The 19851-nt window shown below is 42.0% G+C and overlaps 2 protein-coding genes across 2 annotated transcripts in view; both read left to right on the plus strand.

Annotated features, from left to right (window-relative positions):
- Positions 1-19851, plus strand: part of LOC308403419 (NACHT, LRR and PYD domains-containing protein 12-like) — a 420441-nt gene that overhangs the window by 346218 nt on the left and 54372 nt on the right. The window lies entirely within an intron of this gene.
- Positions 10068-17547, plus strand: LOC308399723 (protein NLRC3-like; the record flags this gene model as incomplete). The annotated part of the gene is made up of 5 exons (XM_080887119.1): positions 10068-10092; positions 10428-12255; positions 13766-13942; positions 15687-15863; positions 17361-17547. The coding sequence occupies 5 exons, from the start codon at positions 10068-10070 to the stop codon at positions 17545-17547; spliced, it is 2394 nt and encodes a 797-aa protein (XP_080743245.1).

Genomic DNA, 19851 nt, shown 5'->3' on the forward strand with positions numbered 1-19851 from the left:
CTATTCTAGTATTTTAAAGAGTACTTAGTGTAAATATTAAGCAACCTAACTAATAGGGTTCCAATTCCCAGCAACAACAAAAATAAATAAATAAAAAATAGGGAACCACCCCTCACCCTCCACCTCATGATTCTTAATCGACGTATTCAACCTTAATTTGATGCAGTGTGAAAAAAAATGCACAGAAATCAATTATTTTTCAAGAAATATTAAATAGATTCAACATCTTTCTTCAACAAAATTGCAGACTGCACAGATGGTACCTTCCCAAAGGAAAAAGTACTATAGCTTACTAGGGTATATATATTAGACTTAATAGTCACTATATACAGTAATTGACTTCTATTCCTTTTACATCAAATTAAAACTTTGGGTGTCAGATAATTATTTATTAAAAGCTCGACATTTTAAATGAGAATAAGAAAGAAAAGTCTGTCTTTGTGCCCCCTTTTCCCTGTTCATGCCCTATCGGCCCCCCTGGCTAAACTTTGCTAGATCCGCCCCTGCACAGTTACCAGCGTCAGCTACGTAGAAAAAGATCCTGGTGTAGAAAGTAATATTAAATAAATTCTAACAACAGCTTATCAAGCTTAAACGTGCTGCTGTTGTTCAGCCGCTGGTTTCCTCTTTCTGGTGCAAAGTGGGCCAAAAACAAACAAGAGAGACGGACTCGCGACAGAAAAGCAGATCAGCTGATCATTAAGCAGTTTCATGATTGAAGTAGCAGCCGGAGAGCGAGAGGCAGTCGCTTGTTAAGCTTAACGCAGGAATGCTTTACAAACATTCAGAGATGGACTTACACACTTGCTTTACTTCTCTCGGGATAACTTTGTCGGAAATGAAATGCCGGGTTGGTAGCGAAGCTCCAAATGCTATCCAGACCACCGACAGGTCCCGCATGCCACAGCCGCTCTATCACGTGATGCATACTGGTCCAACGTGCTAACGTTCTGAGGTGAGTTACGGCGTGTTGCAAGTTTTGCGAGGTGCTTTCGTGATATTTAATGGATCGGATTACATTTTTGATTTTTCTCCGATATCCGATCCAGTAATTTAGGTCAGTATCGGACCGATACCGATACGTAATATCGGATCGGTCCATCTCTAGTATTTAGTCTCCGAGAGCTGACAGCTGAATTCAGCATCTTCTCCCACTGCAGCCAGCACAGTCTGCTGTGCTTGTATCACTGTTGTTAGAGCTGCACAAACAAAATAAGAGGCTTTCATAGTCCGTGTTTTATGTTTCATTTAAAAAAAAAACAACAACTACATAACAGAATTCACTGAGGTACATACTGAACTTACAGGACAGAAACAAAGTACCAATCCTATTGCAGTAGTATATCTCCAGTAACAATACCAGCATTGGTATCAATACTATTGATAACTGCATCAATCTGCCCACATCTAACTCGTGCTATTGTAGAAATTCCCTGTGAACTTATACATTTTCTCAGAAGCCTTCCCTCCGCGCATTACTGGTATGTTATTTATTATTTTGTGCTCCAAGTTCAGTTATTTCACTGGGGAAGCCCCGTAATGCCCACTTCTTCATTTCAGTACTGTTTGATCTTTCCCTTTAACATGTCTGTAACTTTGGCTTGTTGAGATTTTAGCATTACTTCTGTCACCAACATTTTAATGCTATCTTTACTCTGTTATAATCATCTCTCTATCTCAGGCATAACTGACTGAGATTTCTTTGGAAAAGTTCTCACATTTATGACCTTTTTAGGAGCTTCTTGTTTTGTTTTGTTTTCCTGTCACAATAAATAACTTAAAAAACCAAAAATGACAATATGGAATAAAACTTACCTTTTGAAGAGGCCATTAGAAAAACTAACAAATGTATAATCCCACAGTCTGACATGTTGCACCATTTGCCATGTCTGTCCCCTCACTGGCTATTATACAATGCATAGTGTTAGATTATAATATTATTTTATGCCATGTTAGACCCCTAATTAAAGATTGTGAATTATTAGGTAGTTTTAGTTGGCATTATTCTCCTGAATTAGAAGAAGCTGATAACTATTGCATTAGTTAAACTGATTTGCATTACATTAGACTGCTGATTTATTGTGGATGAATGATATTGTTTTATGATGTTATAAGAAATACTGTTTGCAGAAAGTCATCGCCTTATTTGTCTGATTAGAAGAGAACGGAACATGCTGGAGTTTTCTGCCCCATCACAGCAGGAGCAGATAAACAGGGAGCCAAGGTCGTAGCTTAGGCGCCGTGTGAGAGAAAGCAAGTGAATGTTTAGGCTTTTATGATTAGGTGGGGGCACCAGAGGCTATAAGAGTTTGATCAATGCTCCACCATTTTGAGATCTGAGGCTGTCTGCATACAGTGTCCATCTCCCACGTGTGTGATCATTAAAATCATCGTTTGACTCAACCCGGCCGGACCAGTGTTGTTATTGTGGTTTTTCTCTTGTCTCCATCCCCAATTTTGAACTCGTAACACTCTGTAACTGTTAGCAAGGCAATTTCACATTTGTGTCTTTTTGTGGAATCAGTGTGTTTGAACAACACAAATTCTGCCTTTTCTAATTTTGAAAGACTGAACATGATATAAACAAAATAAATCTGATCTGTTCCTCTATAAATCTGGACAAATCTCAGATTCTGAACTTCTCAGCGCTTACATTTTGTCCTCTCTACACTTCTGCTGACAACTGACATGTGATGTGTTTGTACAGCTTCCTCTGTCAGTTTTTAACAAACTAACAAATTATCCAACAGAAGAGTATACCTTTGAGACAATGGTGTAGGTCTACTTTGCAAACTGAGAGGATGGATGAGATGATGGTGCAGGTTTCCAGTCTTAATTCAGTCTTGTTGCCACATTGTGGTCACCTGTCACCTTACTTTTGCTGTGGGAATTATGAAATGATAGCTAGACTTTAGCTTGCCTGTAGTGGCATTAAATGATCCTTTAGAAAATAGTTATAAATGTATTAGTTCCCAACATTGTACATTGCTGAATCATTATTTTTACTGAAAGTCTGTTCAGTTTCCAAACTAAAAATAAAATTGAGTGTGACTCGCCGGCACATTACAGTGAGACTCTCCAGTTTGATCAGCAGAGAAAAAAGATATCTCAAAGAAAATATGACGGAATTTCAAAAACCTTAGTGGATCCCAAAGAGCTTACTAAAATTTAATGTTTGCTTTGATTCCTGCTTTGCTCACTCTTGGCGTTCTCTCCATGAGCTTCATGAGGTCGTCTCCTGAAATGGTTTCCAACAGTCTTGAAGGAGTTCCCAGAGATGCTGAGCACTTATTGGTCCTTTGCCTTCACGCTGCGCTCCATCTCATCCCAAACCATCTCCACTGGGTTTTGGTCAGGTGACTGTGGAGGCCAGACCATCTGGTCAGCACTCCATCACGCTCCTTCTTGGTCAAACAGCCCTCACACAGCCTGGAGGTGTGTTTGGTGTCATTGTCCTGCAGCAGGAGGAGCAACCACTGCACCAGCGTAGAGTTTGGTAATCAGTCCAGAGGTCCAGAAACTTCATCCTGATGCCTAATTGCAGTCAGGGTGATGCTGCCAGCCCATAGATGTCTTTGCCTCCCTCCACTGATATGCCTCTTGGGTCATTACTGGCCCACTATCAAACTGGCCACGCAGAACGATGTTACAACTTCTCTGGACCCTTTCATATCTGTCATATGTGTTCAGGGTGAAAAACACAGTCTGCCAGTGGTGGCCTGATAATTCTGGTATTCTATGGCAAATGTCAATCATGCATGGTTCCAGTCAGTGAGTACAGGGCCTGCTAGAGGACATCAGGCCCTCAGGCCACCCTTATAAAATCTGTTTCTGATTGTTTTGTCAGATACAAGTACAGGTTACTGGTCTCTTCTCATACCAGTAGTGACACTGGTATGAGGAGGAAAAATATCAGTGTCCTCCACCTGTAAAACCATCCCATAATGACTGTAAAGAGTCTGTAGGATCTGGTCATGAAACAATCACAAATTAATATTTTTTAGAATAATTTCCAGAGTCATAACATACAGCCAGCAAAACATGGGAAGTAAATTCCAGGAAAAAAATGAAACCTTGCATAAAATGCCAGTTAAAGTCCAAAACTCTGTGACTTGACCCCAGCCACAGTGTGGGCTGTGGACTATGTGGAGGTTGAAGTGTGGACCCAGAAGCAGACGCGTGCTGCAAACTAAAGGAAAACTAACCAAGACTAAAGTGGGGAAACTAAACACTGGGAACATGGAAACCTTGGACATAACTGTCATGGTGGGGTACACCAGTGTTATGATGAAGTGGACCCAAGTGCAGACAGGGAAGGAGGCAGAACTAAGTTTTGAAAAAAAAGGCAAGCTGTTTATTTAGGCTATAAACGTGAATACAAAATGAAAGCATCATGAGCAGTGGCAAAAACTAAACTGAAACCAAACTAGGAAAACTAACTGACTGTGACAAAACTGTGATAACTTTGAATCAACTGTGATAAGACCTGACGGGAGGCAACGCAGACGACCTGACACTGAATAAAGAAAGACAGAGGACTTAAATACAGACAGGAGGTGATCAGGGGAAGTGGAAACACACAGGGGAACAGCTGACTGAAATGAACATAATGATGCCATGGCTAAAGTGAAACTAAACAATGTAGGGACAATGAACAAAAGGAAAGTCACACAATATATACACAGAGGGATGATAAGGGAAGTGGAAACACATGAGGACACAGCAGGGACAAATTAGATGTGATGAGACAGGAGAAAGCAAAACTGAACACACTGAACACAGGACACGAGACTTTCCAAAGAAAACAGGATACAAACTAAGAGACACGGCTCGACACACAGGGACCGACATGGGGACACTGAATGAATCACAAGGAGGGGAAACATCAACAAAACACAATGATGTGACTATGGCGACTATGGAGGAAGACCAAATACAGACGGGAAATTATTTTTGATAAAAGTAATATTAATTTGACTAATGGACAGGCAGTGATAAACAGCAAACAAACTGCTTAGCTTTACAGTCTTTGTTTTATCATCTGCAACTCCTGCAGTGTGAAACAGTCTTGGTATGTCAAACATAAAAACATTTTAGATACCGCTTCATCAGGTTACATATATATACCGTATTTCTTCATCAGAGAATCTATAATGTATTAAACTAAAAGTGTACACCTGGTTTAAAGAGTATTAACTAAATAAGAACGTGACAACTTTCAGTCATTAATGTAGCAGAGACAGAGTCTGACTAAAGGGACATCACAGTGAGACCTGTTTGATCTGCAGACACAGTCTCTCTCTACTAAGAGTGTGTTTGACTTTAACTTTCACACAAAATGTTTCAGTTCCTCTAAGCCCTCCAACAAACTTTTACAAATGCTTAGAAACATTTTGTGTTTCTAATTACTAATGTTCCCCAGCCCCAGCATTCCCACAAATCTGTCTGTTTCCTTTTTTAAGTTTCACTGTCTGTTCTCTAAACTTCGCTGATGCAGCTGGTCGTCTTTGTGTGAATCTGCGTGTGAAGGTAATCAAATCAGTATGTATTTTTTTCTGATAATATCAGCTGTGTGCAGCTTCGCTCCAGCACAAACCATAGCATTGTTCATGATGACAGATATGAACGAGGTTGACTTGTAACACCGCAGTTATGTGAGCCGTCATTTGTAAGCCTCTTAAACTTTCTTGCACTTTTACACAAAGTTTTATGGTAGTGCTTCTTCTTCTTTGGGGATTTTTGTTCAACAGACTGAAAAAAGCTGTAATATATTTTTGAAATATATTTAAATTGGTATTTAAAGGACTATAGCATATTCTAATTAGATTTATGATACTGTGTTAAGACAGTAAAATTGTGCATGTGTGTGTTTGTGTGTCTGTCTGAATTTTGCTGGTACTGCACTGATTGATGATCGTTGATGATCCACCTGACTAGTATAAATTACAGTTTTATATAAAAGAACAAATTTGATATCTGTAAAAATATTTTTTAAATTCTTGCTTACTAGCTGACACTAAATTTTTAACCGATTTCTCTTCTGGGACACCCACACTGTGTGCAGTTTCATCTCAGCCCACTGTGTGATTGCACATTAAAGGACATTTCTCCCCAAATTCAATAAGCTCAGTGGATTATTATAACAGCGTATCAACAATTCATTTAAGAAATCCTTCTTAGTTATTGTCATGAAAATCTCAGTGGATTCTTGACTTTGCTCGTCTACTCTACAGCCTGGATAGTTTCATTTCAAACTGCTGCCGTGTTTCTGCCAAATTAAAAAACAGTTCTACTCAAATTCAACAAGGTTCAGTTAATAAACAATGATTAACAAAAGATTTTGTTCATATTTCATTATATAATTCTGATCCATCAAAAATATTCCTTCTTAGAATAATCCTTTCTCTTATTGAAGATCGATTTATTTTTCTCATTTTGGTCATTCCTATTAACTCAGCCATTTCCTTAATCAATCCCACACCACCGCCCCCAAAACCATGGGAACACAGAGCAAGGAAAGCACAAAGTACACAAGAAGACGGGGACAATAAATACACACTGGATAATGAGACGAGAGGCAACGGGTGAGAGACATGATGCAGGAGAAAACTACAATAGTCACAGGAAGCAACAGTTAAAACAATTATAACAGGAAAACATAGAGAACAAGGCTTAAATTACATAGAGGAGAACAGACTGGACAGGGGAACATGAGATAGATAAATGCAGACGAGACTGAGACACTGATGGGAACAAATCATTAACCAAATGGGGGAAGTAAAACTCAAAGCTAAGTTCACAAGACACGAGACGATAAAAAAGAGGAAATGATACACAGAGACATACGCAGACATGTAGAAAACAGAAACAAACTTCCAGTCACAGTGAATCAGTGTGTGTCAGTGAATGCATCATGTGTGCTTCATGGCTCCATCTAGTGGACTGATAGTAGAAGTAGAGCAGCTGATGGCAGCTTCCTGTGCCTCACACTGCTGTCTGACTGCATTCAGCTGATATTTGGACAGCACACATGATGGAAAGGAGGATTTTGGTTTATGTGCACATGAATGGTTTGTGTTTCCTCTGCAGGTGAAGGTAGAAAGTGTGTGTGAGCTGATGTGAATTGAGCAGCATGGATCAGTGTGAGGACAGAGAGGAGGGAGTCCCTCCCTCTAAAAGCACTCTGTGTGGGGAACATGAGAGCCAGACCAAAGCTCAGAGGTGAGATGACCATCTCTAACTGTCCATGACTCTTCTCCATGTCACAGCTCAGCACTCACATCACTGCTCCATCATTATTCACACTCATACCTCTGTGTGTTGTTTTAAAGCCCAGAGCTGTGGGGCGTACCAGGCTCAGCTGGACATAACCCTGAAACTAATCCAGAGCCTGGACCTGAACCCAGCTGTGTTTCCTTAAAGAGCAACGTGTCGAAGGGTATTGATATAAACTTTAAAGGATGTTCTTCTGCTGCTGAGAGGTAATGTGTGTCCAGATGTTGTTCCTGACTCTGTATTTTTGAATAAATCCTCATGTTTAATATCAGCTTAGCTCTTTTTCACACATTTCTATGTTGGTATGTGAAGCGGTGTGTGTTGAAGTGTTTCCACAAACACAGCAGTCAGAGTGGAAAGAGTGGATGTTGTAGGAGGTGTTTGTGTAGTGAAGAGGCTGAGTGTCTGTAGGACTCCAGCTGCTCCAGCAGGTGTCTCCTTTGTGCTTTGCTTCAAACACAGTGTAGGGAGGAGCTTCCACTCAGGTGTTTCAGGTGTTGCTGGATGGAGGAGGACAAATAGTTTTTCCCTTCAGTGACACTTCAGCAGCTCAATGTTCTGGGAGATGTTTGTCTTTATGAAGGTTTATGGATTATATTGTTCTTACTTTCGTGAAACTGAGCAACACATTTTCCATCTAACATTTAAAGTAAATTTCCAGGTGAATAAAAGATCTGCAGCTGCAGCCTCTGTGATGTTTCACAGTCTGAAAGTAACAAATTCAACCAGAGTTCAAACAAAGGCTTAATATACGTGTGTGTTTGATATAATGTCAACAAGTACAAATAGGTGTTCTTACAGGTCTTAATCACAGAGGTCTGATAAGTCTGGTGACTTTCACACTCAGCAGTTTTGCTGCCTTTTATTTTATATTGGCCTTTTTAAAGCCCTTCAAAGTCTCCCACATTCATACAGAGCTTTTAACACCAAACTCCTTTACAGTCCTTCTCCTCTCACACACGATCACACGACTGATTTGTCTGCAGCAGCTGTGTTACTGCTAGTATTTTATTATGTGTGTAATCTCCTCATATTGTTCCTGTGGTTTAGTTTGACTTCCTTCTGCAAACTCAGCTGCTCTGTTGCTGATACACGTCTCCATGAATATGATTGATCAGATGCTGCCAACACCATGTGTTTCATGTGAGCGCTCAGCTGAAACCCTGGGTTGACTTATCGAGTTAATAACAAGCTTCACGTGACTGTGAATGCTAAAGTGAATCCAGATAAAGGAACGAGACCCTGCTAATGTTGGACTCACTTCTTAGTGTAGATCCCAGGAGGAAGTTCAACATAGCCATTCTTTGTGCTAGCTCGACCAAACCTGAGACCACAGTGCAGGATAATGATCATCATCTGTCTCTGTCAAGGACATTTAAAATCCACAAATAACAAACATCATTATATTTGATCATTAAAAATATGTTTTCACTTAAAAAAGCATGAGCACACTGGTGGATTACAGAAACATGAAAACTCGTTAACAGTAAAGTTAATTTAGACGTAAACAAAGTGTCAAACATACTTAAGTAGAAGGACTGATGTTTGTGTTAACCCTCACATGGGCTGTACAACATTATATAGGGAGACAAAAACAGAGATTATCGTAGCCATCGCTCTCTCGCATGGACGTGGCAGTCTTGCTGTCTGCTGCGAATCCTCCCCGTACCTCCGTGACCTCGTCTGGTATCTGCTCCCTCCTCTGTAAGAGACAGTAAAGGAAAACACGACTCTGCCTAGTCTTGAAAATCTAATCTTATCATCCATTGTTCTTCTAGGGCCTCTTCTTCTTGTGGCCTCAGCTAACTGCTAATATTTAAATGGCTAACATTAACATGTGTGCCAGCCAGGTTCACATTTATGATGAACTATGATTAATTAACTGATGTTGAAACTGGAGCTTTACTGACCTCTGAAATTCCTCCTAAAGTGTTATTCAGTGTTGTGACAGTCAGCTGCTTCAGCTGCTGCTGGGATGGGCTGTGGCAAAGAGAACAGAGAAAATCCAAATCAGAGTTTTTCTCTGAATTAAAAGGAAACAACAATATATTCTACATGGTGAAACTGATGGTTTATGGTGTTTGGGTCTGTTTTTCTGTATTTATGCAGATAAAGTGTAAACTCAGATGAATTATACCATCAAATGTTAAAGGAAAATATCAGGATGAGTGTCTGTGAGCTGAGAAGGACGTGAAGCGAGCAGTTTATCCCAGAGCTGAAGCTGCTCTGTGTGCAGAGATGAGCTCAGATTCCTGCTGTGATTGATCAACAGTCACAGAAATGTAGACTTGTAGTTATTACTGCAGTATGGTCACAGCAGATACTGAGAAACATGTATTATGAGGATGGATGATCAAGTTTCTCACTCTCTCCTTTAAATCTCAGTTTTTTTCTTCTTCACAGTTTATCTGTTAATTTATTAATGAATAACACTGAAAGAGTTTCTGTTATATTTCCCCTTGAACATCAGCTTATTAGGGCGGCATTAGGAAATAGCCCCCCTCCAAAGAATGAATAAATGAATGATGATAATAATAAAATGATTAAAAAGCAGAGCTCAGAGTGGTAGAATGGTCAAACATGGATCCACGGGTGGTTCAACTGCATTTGGTGACGTGACTAAAGCAAATCTTTCAAATAATCCCACCATCAACAGGATGTTGTCTCCTTTACTATGGTTACTTTACTTGGTCACCGTGTGAATTTCTTGGAAATGAACCAAATTCTTTTATTTGTTGGTTGTTGCATATTTAACCTCTACAGTCAGGAAAGGAGGAGATGAGGCCTCAACAATGTTGGGTTGTAGCTGTGGTTCAGGTTAGAGTGAGTGTCCATGGAATAAATGTAAGTCAGTGAACTGGAAACATGACTGTGTTCAAACTTTGTTTCCTTTTTATAATGAGTCTAATCAAAGGTGGACAGAAGTATCTCCACTTTGACTTTTCTGTGTCACCATCAGAGCTTCTGCACAGTGTGGAGAAAGATCCAGAAGCAGAGCTGGACTGCAGACAGCCAGTCAGAGCAGCTGTGTACAAAGTAAGACTGAACATCTGTCTGCTGATGGACTCATTTCTGAAAACTGGACTTCTTGTGTTGTTCAGACATTGAAGAGTTTTCTTTCTCTTTAGTCTCATTGTTTTTCTTTCTTTCAGCAGATGTTGGTCTGCAGGAGGTTTTAGATGAACATAAGATCAGTCTGAGGAGGAGATGTGAACGTGTGACTGAAGGAAATGAGGAAACAGGAAGTAGAACCCTCCTCAACAGGATCTACACTGAGCTCTACATCACAGAGGGACAGAGTGAAGAGGTTCATACCCAACATGAGGTGAGGCAGCTGGAGACAGCTTCCAAGATGGACGCCCTCCATGACGCTCCAATCAGGTGCCAGGACATCTTTAAAGCCTTACCTGACCAACAGAGACCCGTCAGAGTGGTTCTGACCAACGGCGTGGCTGGTGTTGGAAAAACCTTCTCAGTGCAGAAGTTCACTCTGGACTGGGCAGAGGGCTTGGAGAACCAACATGTCAGTGTGGTGGTTCTGCTTTCATTCAGGGAGCTGAACCTGATCAGAGATGAGCAGTACAGTCTTCTGGAGCTGCTCCATGTTTTCCATCCAACATTACAGAAGGTCACAGCAGAGAAGCTGGCTGTCTCTCAGCTTTTGATCATCTTTGACGGCCTGGATGAAAGCAGACTTTCATTGGATTTCACCAACCGGAAGCTGCTGTCTGATGTCACACAGAAGTCATCAGTCAGCCAGCTGCTGACAAACCTCATCCAGGGGAATCTGCTTCCCTCGGCTCTCGTCTGGATAACTTCCCGACCCGCAGCAGCCAATCAGATCCCTCCTACATGTGTTGACAGGCTAACAGAAGTACGAGGCTTCACTGACGCCCAGAAGGAGGAGTACTTCAGGAGGAGATTCAGTGATGAAGAGCTGTCCAGCAGAATCATCTCCCACATGAAGACATCCAGGAGCCTCCACATCATGTGTAGTATCCCAGTCTTCTGCTGGATCACTGCTACAGTTCTGGAGCACATGTTGACTACAGAGCAGAGAGGAGAGCTGCCCAAGACCCTGACTGACATGTACTCACACTTCCTGCTGGTTCAGACAAAGAGGAAGAAGAACAAGTACCATGAGGGACATGAGACGAGTCCACAGGAGCTGACGGAGGCTGACAGGGAAGTTCTTCTGAAGCTGGGGAGGCTGGCGTTTGAACATCTGGAGAAAGGAAACATCATGTTCTACCAAGAAGACCTGGAGCAGTGTGGTCTGGATGTGACAGAGGCCTCGGTGTACTCAGGAGTTTGTACAGAGATCTTCAAAAGAGAGTGTGTGATCTTCCAGAAACCAGTCTACTGCTTTGTTCATCTGAGCATTCAGGAGTTTCTGGCTGCTGTCTACATGTTCCACTGTGTCACCAACAGGAAGACAAAGGTGCTGAAGATGTTTCTAAAATCAGAATCTTTCACCAAGATGATTTTAAGTCTTTTTGATAACAAAGATCTCCAATCACTTGATGTATTTTTGAGGAGAGTCATGGAGAAATCCCTCCAGAGTAAAAATGGCCACCTAGACCTGTTTGTTCGCTTCCTTCATGGCCTCTGTCTGGAGTCCAACCACAGACTCTTAGTAGGTCTGCTGGGTCAGACAGAGATCAGTCCAGGAACCATCCAGAGAGTCATCAACAACCTGAAGAAGATGAACAGATATAAAATCTCTCCTGACAGAAGCATCAACATCTTCCACTGTCTGATGGAGATGAACCACCTCTCATTATTTCAGGAGATCCAAGAGTTCCTGAAGTCAGAGAACAGATCAAAGAAGAAACTCTCTGAGATCCAGTGCTCAGCTCTGGCCTTCATGCTGCAGATGTCAGAGGAGGTTCTGGATGAGTTGGACCTGCAGAAGTACAACACATCAGAGCCGGGACGACAGAGACTGATTCCAGCTGTGAGGAACTGCAGAAAGGCTGGGTGAGTCCAGATGTGATCATTAACATCATTGATCAGTGTAGGTTAGTAGTTTAATGTTGAAAATAAAATCAGATTGTCACCACAAAGTGTTTGTGTCCGTACGCTGCAACCTTCCACACCATTCCTTTATTGTACAGACTCAGCAGCAGCTCCATGGATCCCAAATCCAAGAGTGGAGAACAGATTTGAAGTGTGTCACATCCATGCAGTCACAGCTGTTTCCACCATGTTTCCACTGATATTAATCCTGTTCAATGACACGTTTCATATCAGTGAATATGTTCTTTAGGACGTCCACTGACATGTTTAAGTGTCCTGCTGGAAATCACTCAAATCATCCATGAAATCCATGAAAAATCCTTTTAGTGTTTCTAACTTCAGCCTCTGTCCTCTCTCTCTCTCCATCCTCCTCACTGCTTCTTTCACTGATAATCACACAAACATCGTATTCAGCTACAAAATAACACAATAATATCATCTGATGATCATTATTATAAGAGCAGGATCCATATTTGATATCAGAGTAACACACTGCTTGGTTATGTGCAGTCATCATCAGTGACTGTGGGTCAAACAGAAGCTCTCTGATTGGTTGCTGACCTTGGTCACCTGTCCACTCTCACCTGTTTGTGTTTGCTCTCTCTTTGCTGTCTCCATCCTCTCTCTCCTTTCTCTCCCTCTCTGTCTTTGTACGTCACTCAGGTCCAATGGAAACAGTGACATTTACAAACCAATCAAAGACAAACTGATCCATGTCAGGTTATAACAATATTCAAAGTGAATACAGGCTGCTGCTGGACACAGACAGGTAACATCATTTTGACTTGCTGTCACCTGGATCTGGACTCATAAACACTGAAGCCCTGAACAGGAATACAAATCATTTTCTGCCAACTAGCGACACAGCAGCAGATAATGGCTCAGAAAGCTAAAATGAGCCAATCATTTCTGTGTTTAGTTCCCCTGAAATCAGATCTGATATCAGCAGCTCTGAGTTCATTCATCATTATTGTCCAGTGATGAGATTTCTGCTCCGTTTGGTAACAGTCAGCAGGTTTTTCCTGCGTGTGGACGTGAACAGTCGTACCTGACAGCAGGTAGCAAACAGAGATCATCTTTCCAGCTGGAACTCTTCACTGAGCTGAACTCATTCAAAATGTTCTGGAGTCAAAACAGGAAACAGTCCAAATGTGTGTCTTCACTCTGACTCTGGATCAGATCTCAGTGACAGACTGTGGACATTATGGAAGCCTAAATGTGACACCATCTTCCTCCTTCATCTGCAGATTAAAGCCAAACAAAGATTCTCATTAAAAGTCTGCAGGTCTGAGAGAGACTCAATCGTTGTGTCATGTCAAACACAGTAAGAGGAGCTGAAGCACAGATGTGAAGAGCAGATTCATCAGATTATGACCTCACTCTGTTTTGTCTTCATATACATTCAGTCTGTGTTTATAATGCAGATTTTCTGCTTTTATAATAACACATTTTATATTTTCTATCATCACAGACTGACTCGGTGTGGACTCTCAGAGTCTCACTGTGAAGTTGTGGCCTCAGCTCTGAAGTCCAACCCCTCCCATCTGACAGAGCTGGACATGAGTGGAAATGATGATGTCAAGGACTCCGGGATGAAGCTTCTGTGTGCTGGACTGGAGAGTCCAAACTGTCGACTGGAGACTCTGAGGTGAGTTCACTGACTGCGGCTGTTGTTGTTTTTCTATATTTCAGGTCTTTGATGGATGTTTGAAACTTTCTTCAGTTCCTAAATATTCAGGATGTGTCTGAAGACAAATGTGAAGAAGTTTGAGTGCTTTCAGAAATGTTGTCTTTCCAAACGACTGAACAACAGTTTTTCCTTTTGGCTCCAAACAGAAGTGACAGACTTGAGCAGGGTTCATTTAAAGGCTGACAGAAGTGGAGTGGTGACGGGGAGATGTTTGACAGGACAGTGTTTCAGCCTCCACAGGTTCATGTTGTGCTCCATCAGTCAGTGAAGATGAAGTCAGTGCTGATGAGGCTGTAGAGTGTGTGAGGGATGTGAATGAGGATGATGAAGATCTGATGATAGCAGATAAAAACAGGCTGCAGAGACTTTGAGCCATACAGGGCACACAGTGTGTGTACAGAACAGCTGAAATCATTATGGAGGCCTCACTGGGATATGGAAGCATCACAGTACAGCTTCAGTGAAGCTTTAAAGTCTCTGATATGAGATGAGAAATGAAGCAGCCAGAGCTTTTTCATGAGTGGAAATCCACTGTGACTGTGAGCTGCTGCTACAGCCTCCAGATTAGCCAGCAGCTCATCCTGCTCAACATTTTCTCACCAACTTTAATGGAAGTGTGATGTTTTCAGCTGGAGTGATGGTCAGGGTGGCCTCCCTCTCCTCTTCTTCTCCTCTTCCTTTTTCATTTGTAAAGCCACTTCTGCTGCTTTCATTCATTTGGAAGTCCTGTAGCTGAGTTTGGGAGAGACTAACAGCCTCGGCAGCAGAGGGGAGAAAGGCTGTAACACCACCACTTTACTCTGTTCTACCTGTCACATCATTTTATCAGGAAACAAATATGCTCATGTTTTTACTATGTTTGTCTTGAAGATGTAAGAAGATCACATGGTGCTTTTTATTATTGTGTTGGTTTGTTTCCTGTCTCTTGGATGGAGCCCAGCTGTGCGTGGCCCCTGGGCCTGTGGTCAGAGTGTGTGCTGGATAATCCGGCCCAGGATGAGGCCAAACTGACATGGGATGAAATGTCTGTCACATAATTGAGATTAGTGTAGTTTCATTTCTGCACAATTTAAAAACAACCAAAACTTTGTTCTGTCTTTTCTATGTTATACTGTAGACTTTCTCTGATACTGTGTCCAAAAGGAGCAGCTTTTACTTTGAAGGGGAGGCGTCTCTGTTTCCTCTTCAGGTTGGATGATGGAAGCAAATGAGTGTGTGATGTTCTTTCAGTGTTGCACTTTGTAGACGCTCCCTGAGCACTGGTCTCACAGCCAGCTGCACATAGAGACCAGTGTTGTTAGTCCAGGTCAGAAGATGACTTGTTGGAATGAAAATGAGCTTGTAGATTGTCTGCTTTAATAATTTGACTGGAAAAAGGTGTTGGACTTCAAATATGTCCATTTCTTTCACACTTCACCTTTAAAAGTGAAGCCTTGTGGTTCCTGGAAGGAAAAACACGACTTTTTCAAGTCTTTGTCCTGTTTTTATGATAAATGTACGACTTTAATGTGAAACATTCAGAGTTCTTTCTCTTGTTGTGTTTGTTTGAAGCTGCTTCCTGTTGGCTTCAGCTGTTTGGAGTTTCCATTTTCTAAACTTCTACATTCTGAACCTTCTTCAGCTCTGAACAGATGATGAAACACTGAATGATTTCAAGCTCACACTTTGTCTAATAAACTTACATCTTTCATTCTTTATACAGATTGGAGAGCTATTGTTTGTCAAAGATCAGCTGTGATTATCTGGCAGCAGCGCTGAATTCCAACCCCTCCCATCTGAGACAGCTGGACCTGAGTGACAACTACAAGCTGCAGGATTCAGGAGTGAAGCATCTGTGTGGTTTCCTAGAGAGTCCAGGATGTGGACTTGAAACTCTGAGGTCAGTCAGCATGTTTTAGTTGTGCTGAGATGAATATGATGTGAAAGTTGTGCTGACACTAAACTGCAGACATCAGGCTGATATTATACTGATCCATTAAGAAAGCCCAGCAGAGGATGTACTTCCTGAGGCAGCTGAAGAAATTCAACCTGCCAACACGGACGATGATGCAATTCTACACTGCAATCATCGAGTCCATCCTCACCTCCTCCATCACCGTGTGGTACGCTGGAGCCACTATCAGGGACAAACAGAGACTGCAGCGTGTTATGCGCTCTGCTGAGAAGGTGATTGGCTGCAGTCTCCCATCTCTGCAGGACCTGTACACCTCCAGGACACTGGGGCGTGCAGCTCGGATCTCAGCTGACCCTTCTCACCCTGGACACGGTCTGTTTGACCTGCTCCCCTCAGGCAGGAGGCTCCGGTCCATTCGCACCAGAACCTCTCGCCATAAGAACAGTTTCTTCCCCTCTGCTGTTGGGCACATGAACAATAACCGTATGACTGTTCCCACCACTAACACATGACCCTACGCTGTGTTCACTGCATCATTCCATGTTTGGCACTGATCACCACCTGCACTCATGTATATATCTACTTAGCACTTTTAATTCTTATTTTTATTCTTATTTTTATATTTTTATGACAGTATGTTTGCACTGAAGCACCGCAGCAATTTCCTAATGTTGTAAACCTGCTCAACATTTGGCAATAAACCCTTTCTGATTCTGATTCTGATTCTGATCCACACTGAGGATCTTCATGGTAAAGTCTGTTTTCTTCTTCTCTGGTTTAGTCCATTGACTGCAGCAGAACAATGTTCACATTTCAAACCTTCAAAGAAGAAGAAAAATCCTCCACTGGATAATTCACTGTGAAACTCTCCAACTCTTCATTCCACCTTAAAGTCTGTCTGACACTGAAATCCAAAGAAAAATGTGCGTTTGCTTTACAGACAGCAGTCCAACACAAACATACACACATCATCCAAAACACAGTCCAACATCCAAATCTCCTCCACTGCCAGCATGAATGATGGGAAAGAGAAGGAGGAACACTCTGACATTCAGGGTTAGAATGAGTTTCATGAAGCAGACTGTGAAGATCAAAGCTGCATTAGAAAGCTTACATGAATGAATGAGTGGACAGAAGTGGACAGAGATCATCTGAAGCACTTCAAAGGCTTTAAATCAGCACATTTCTCTTTATTCTTTATTGGTCTTGTTGGACCAACTGGAAGAAATGATTCAAGGACTTAGTCACAGAACAGAGATTCAAATCTCCAAAATCCAACTGGCTGCATCAGGACATATAGTCTGAAACTCTGCACAGTTTCCTGTTTGAAGCTGCTTCCTGTTGGCTTCAGCTGTTTGGAGTTTCCATTTTCTAAACTTCTACATTCTGAACCTTCTTCAGCTCTGAACAGATGATGAAACACTGAATGATTTCAAGCTCACACTTTGTCTAATAAACTTACATCTTTCATTCTTTATACAGATTGAGGGACTGTGGTTTGTCAGAGATCAGCTGTGATTATCTGGCAGCAGCACTGAAGTCCAGCCCCTCCCATCTGAGAGAGCTGGACCTGAGAGGAAACAACCTGAAGGATCCAGATGTGAAGCAGCTGTCTGATCTTCAGCAGAGTCCAGACTACAGACGGGAGACTCTGAGGTCAGTAGAGTGATGGAGTGAGTGGGTGGTGCTGTCAGCAGTATTGTACTAAACACAGTCAGTATGAAACAAAGATCCAGTGTTTCCTGTAAAGCTGCAGCTTCTCAGTGAAGCTGTGAGAGGAGAATGGTGACAGGCTTCAGGATTGGACACAAACACTTCCTGTTTCTGACCTTTATGGTAACCATAGTAACAGCTGACACGCTCTGATCAAACACTGTCAACAGCCAATCAGCTCTCTGAACAAAGCAGCACGCAGACCAATGACTGCATTCATTTCCAAGTTTAAAGCAGTGAAGAACACAGTCTGTAGGTGAGGAAGAATTTAGTGAGAGCAGATGTTTGGATGGGATTCCTCCAGTTAACAGCTGGAACCGTCCATCTGGATTGTTGGGCTTGTTGTTGGGGTTCCTACAGAGCTCAGAGTGGACACACCAAGGTTCTTCTAATGAATGAAAGTCCAAACTCAAACTAGGAGGGAAAAACATTTTCATCAACTTCAATAAAAATCCAAAGATTAGAAAAAGTGAAGCAACAATGAGTCCTAGTACAGTCCCAGCACTGAAGTCCCTGCTGCTCTTTATACTGGATGTGCTGCATCACTGACTGACAGCTGATGAAGAGTCTCTGGAAACACGCGTTTATCTCCTCTGCTCTTCCTTCTTCTCTCTGCAGGTGGAGCCGATGGTAAACAGGACGGTGTGTGTGCTGAGAGAGGAGGAGCTGTGTCCTGATGATCCAGAGAGGTTGAAGCAGCAGCAGCTTGTGTGTAGAGACGCTCTGACTGGGCCATGTTACTGGGAGGTGGAGAGGAGAGCTTCATCCAGCAGTGACTGACAGAGGAATGAGAAGAAGTGCAGATGACTGTCAGTGCTGCAGAGTGAACTGCTCTGAGAACAGCTCCACTGTCAGACACAATGTAGAGTCCAGCATCATCCCTGTGTGTCCCTCTGGATCTGACAGAGGATCATCAGTGTATCTGGACTGCTCTGCTGCTGCTCTGTCCTTCTACAGTCTCTGCACAGTCTCTGTCTGACTCTGGCTTCAGACCCTCCTGGATCAAACTCACCTGGAAAGACTTTCAAACATCACTCAATAGATTTGAATACAGAATATATTTGATATATACTGTAGATGTACTGTAGAGTTGCAGTTTGTCACTTGTAAATACAGTCTGTGAGCAGCTGTGAGCTGAAAGATCTTTCTAGAAACAGGAAATGTTTTCACTCTTCTGTTGCTTTTTCATATATTTCCACAACATTAATATTGATCCCACCTGTCTCACCTGTTTCATGCTTTTATACATAATAACAGGACACGTGTGATCTGAGCGCTGCTGTGGTTGCTGTGCTGCACGTCTTCATTTAGATAACAGAGACATCTAGTGGTTCAGAGGGAGAACTGCAGGAGGTGGAGCTGTGTTTTAGCATGGAAAACTTTTTATATTTAGGCACAGATACAAATATGACAAGTATCAGTGTAAGATACAAAAGGTCACATCAGTCAGCAGAGGGAACAGTGATCACACAGCAATGTAAGAATAGAAACATAACAGTGAATCTGGACATGTATACAGATGGAAGCAAACAAACAGGATGTAACACTACATTAAAGCCACAAATGGGAAGAAAACAAAGCCAAAGGAAAATATATTTGATCTCAGGAATCCAAATCAGATGCTTTAGAGCAGGGGTCGGCAACCCTGGAGGAGCAGAGACCCGAGGCGGCCGCCGGTCCGAGTGTCAGGTGAACTGAACTTCAGGTAAGAAGTTATGACCTGCAGTCTATCTGGGTCAGATATGAATCAAGTTTAGGTGGAGTTTATTTTCCTTGTGCTGACTTTTTACAGTCAGTTACAATAACTCGTACTGCTACTAGCTAGCATTACGGAGTTTCTATACAGCTGGGTGGTGCTATGATGTTACTGATAGTGAACTTCATTTTAGTAGAGTTTCCAACCGTCCTGTAAAAAACAGAATCGTCTCGTATTCAGAGAAAATATTATGCGTTTCGTGTTCAGCTGAGAAGGAACACAGTTTGTCCCTGACTTCAGCTAGAATGGAAAAGACACAAAGCTGGATTTATTCTGTGTCTTTACACTGTCATTCTCTCCCCTCCCTCTCCTGTTGCTACTTCAATCATGAAACTGATCAATGATCAGCTGATCGGCTTTTCTCTCTTGTTTTTTTATCATCCACTTTGCGCCAGAAAGAGGAAACCAGCGGATGTCGCGCTAAACAACAGCAGCACGTTTAAGCTTGATCAGCTGTTGTTAGAATTTATTTAATATTAATTTCTAGTATCAGCTGATGTTTGC

The sequence above is a fragment of the Rhamphochromis sp. 'chilingali' genome (genome assembly GCF_963969265.1).
Source record: "Rhamphochromis sp. 'chilingali' genome assembly, chromosome: 1".
Taxonomy (NCBI): Eukaryota; Metazoa; Chordata; class Actinopteri; order Cichliformes; family Cichlidae; genus Rhamphochromis; species Rhamphochromis sp. 'chilingali'.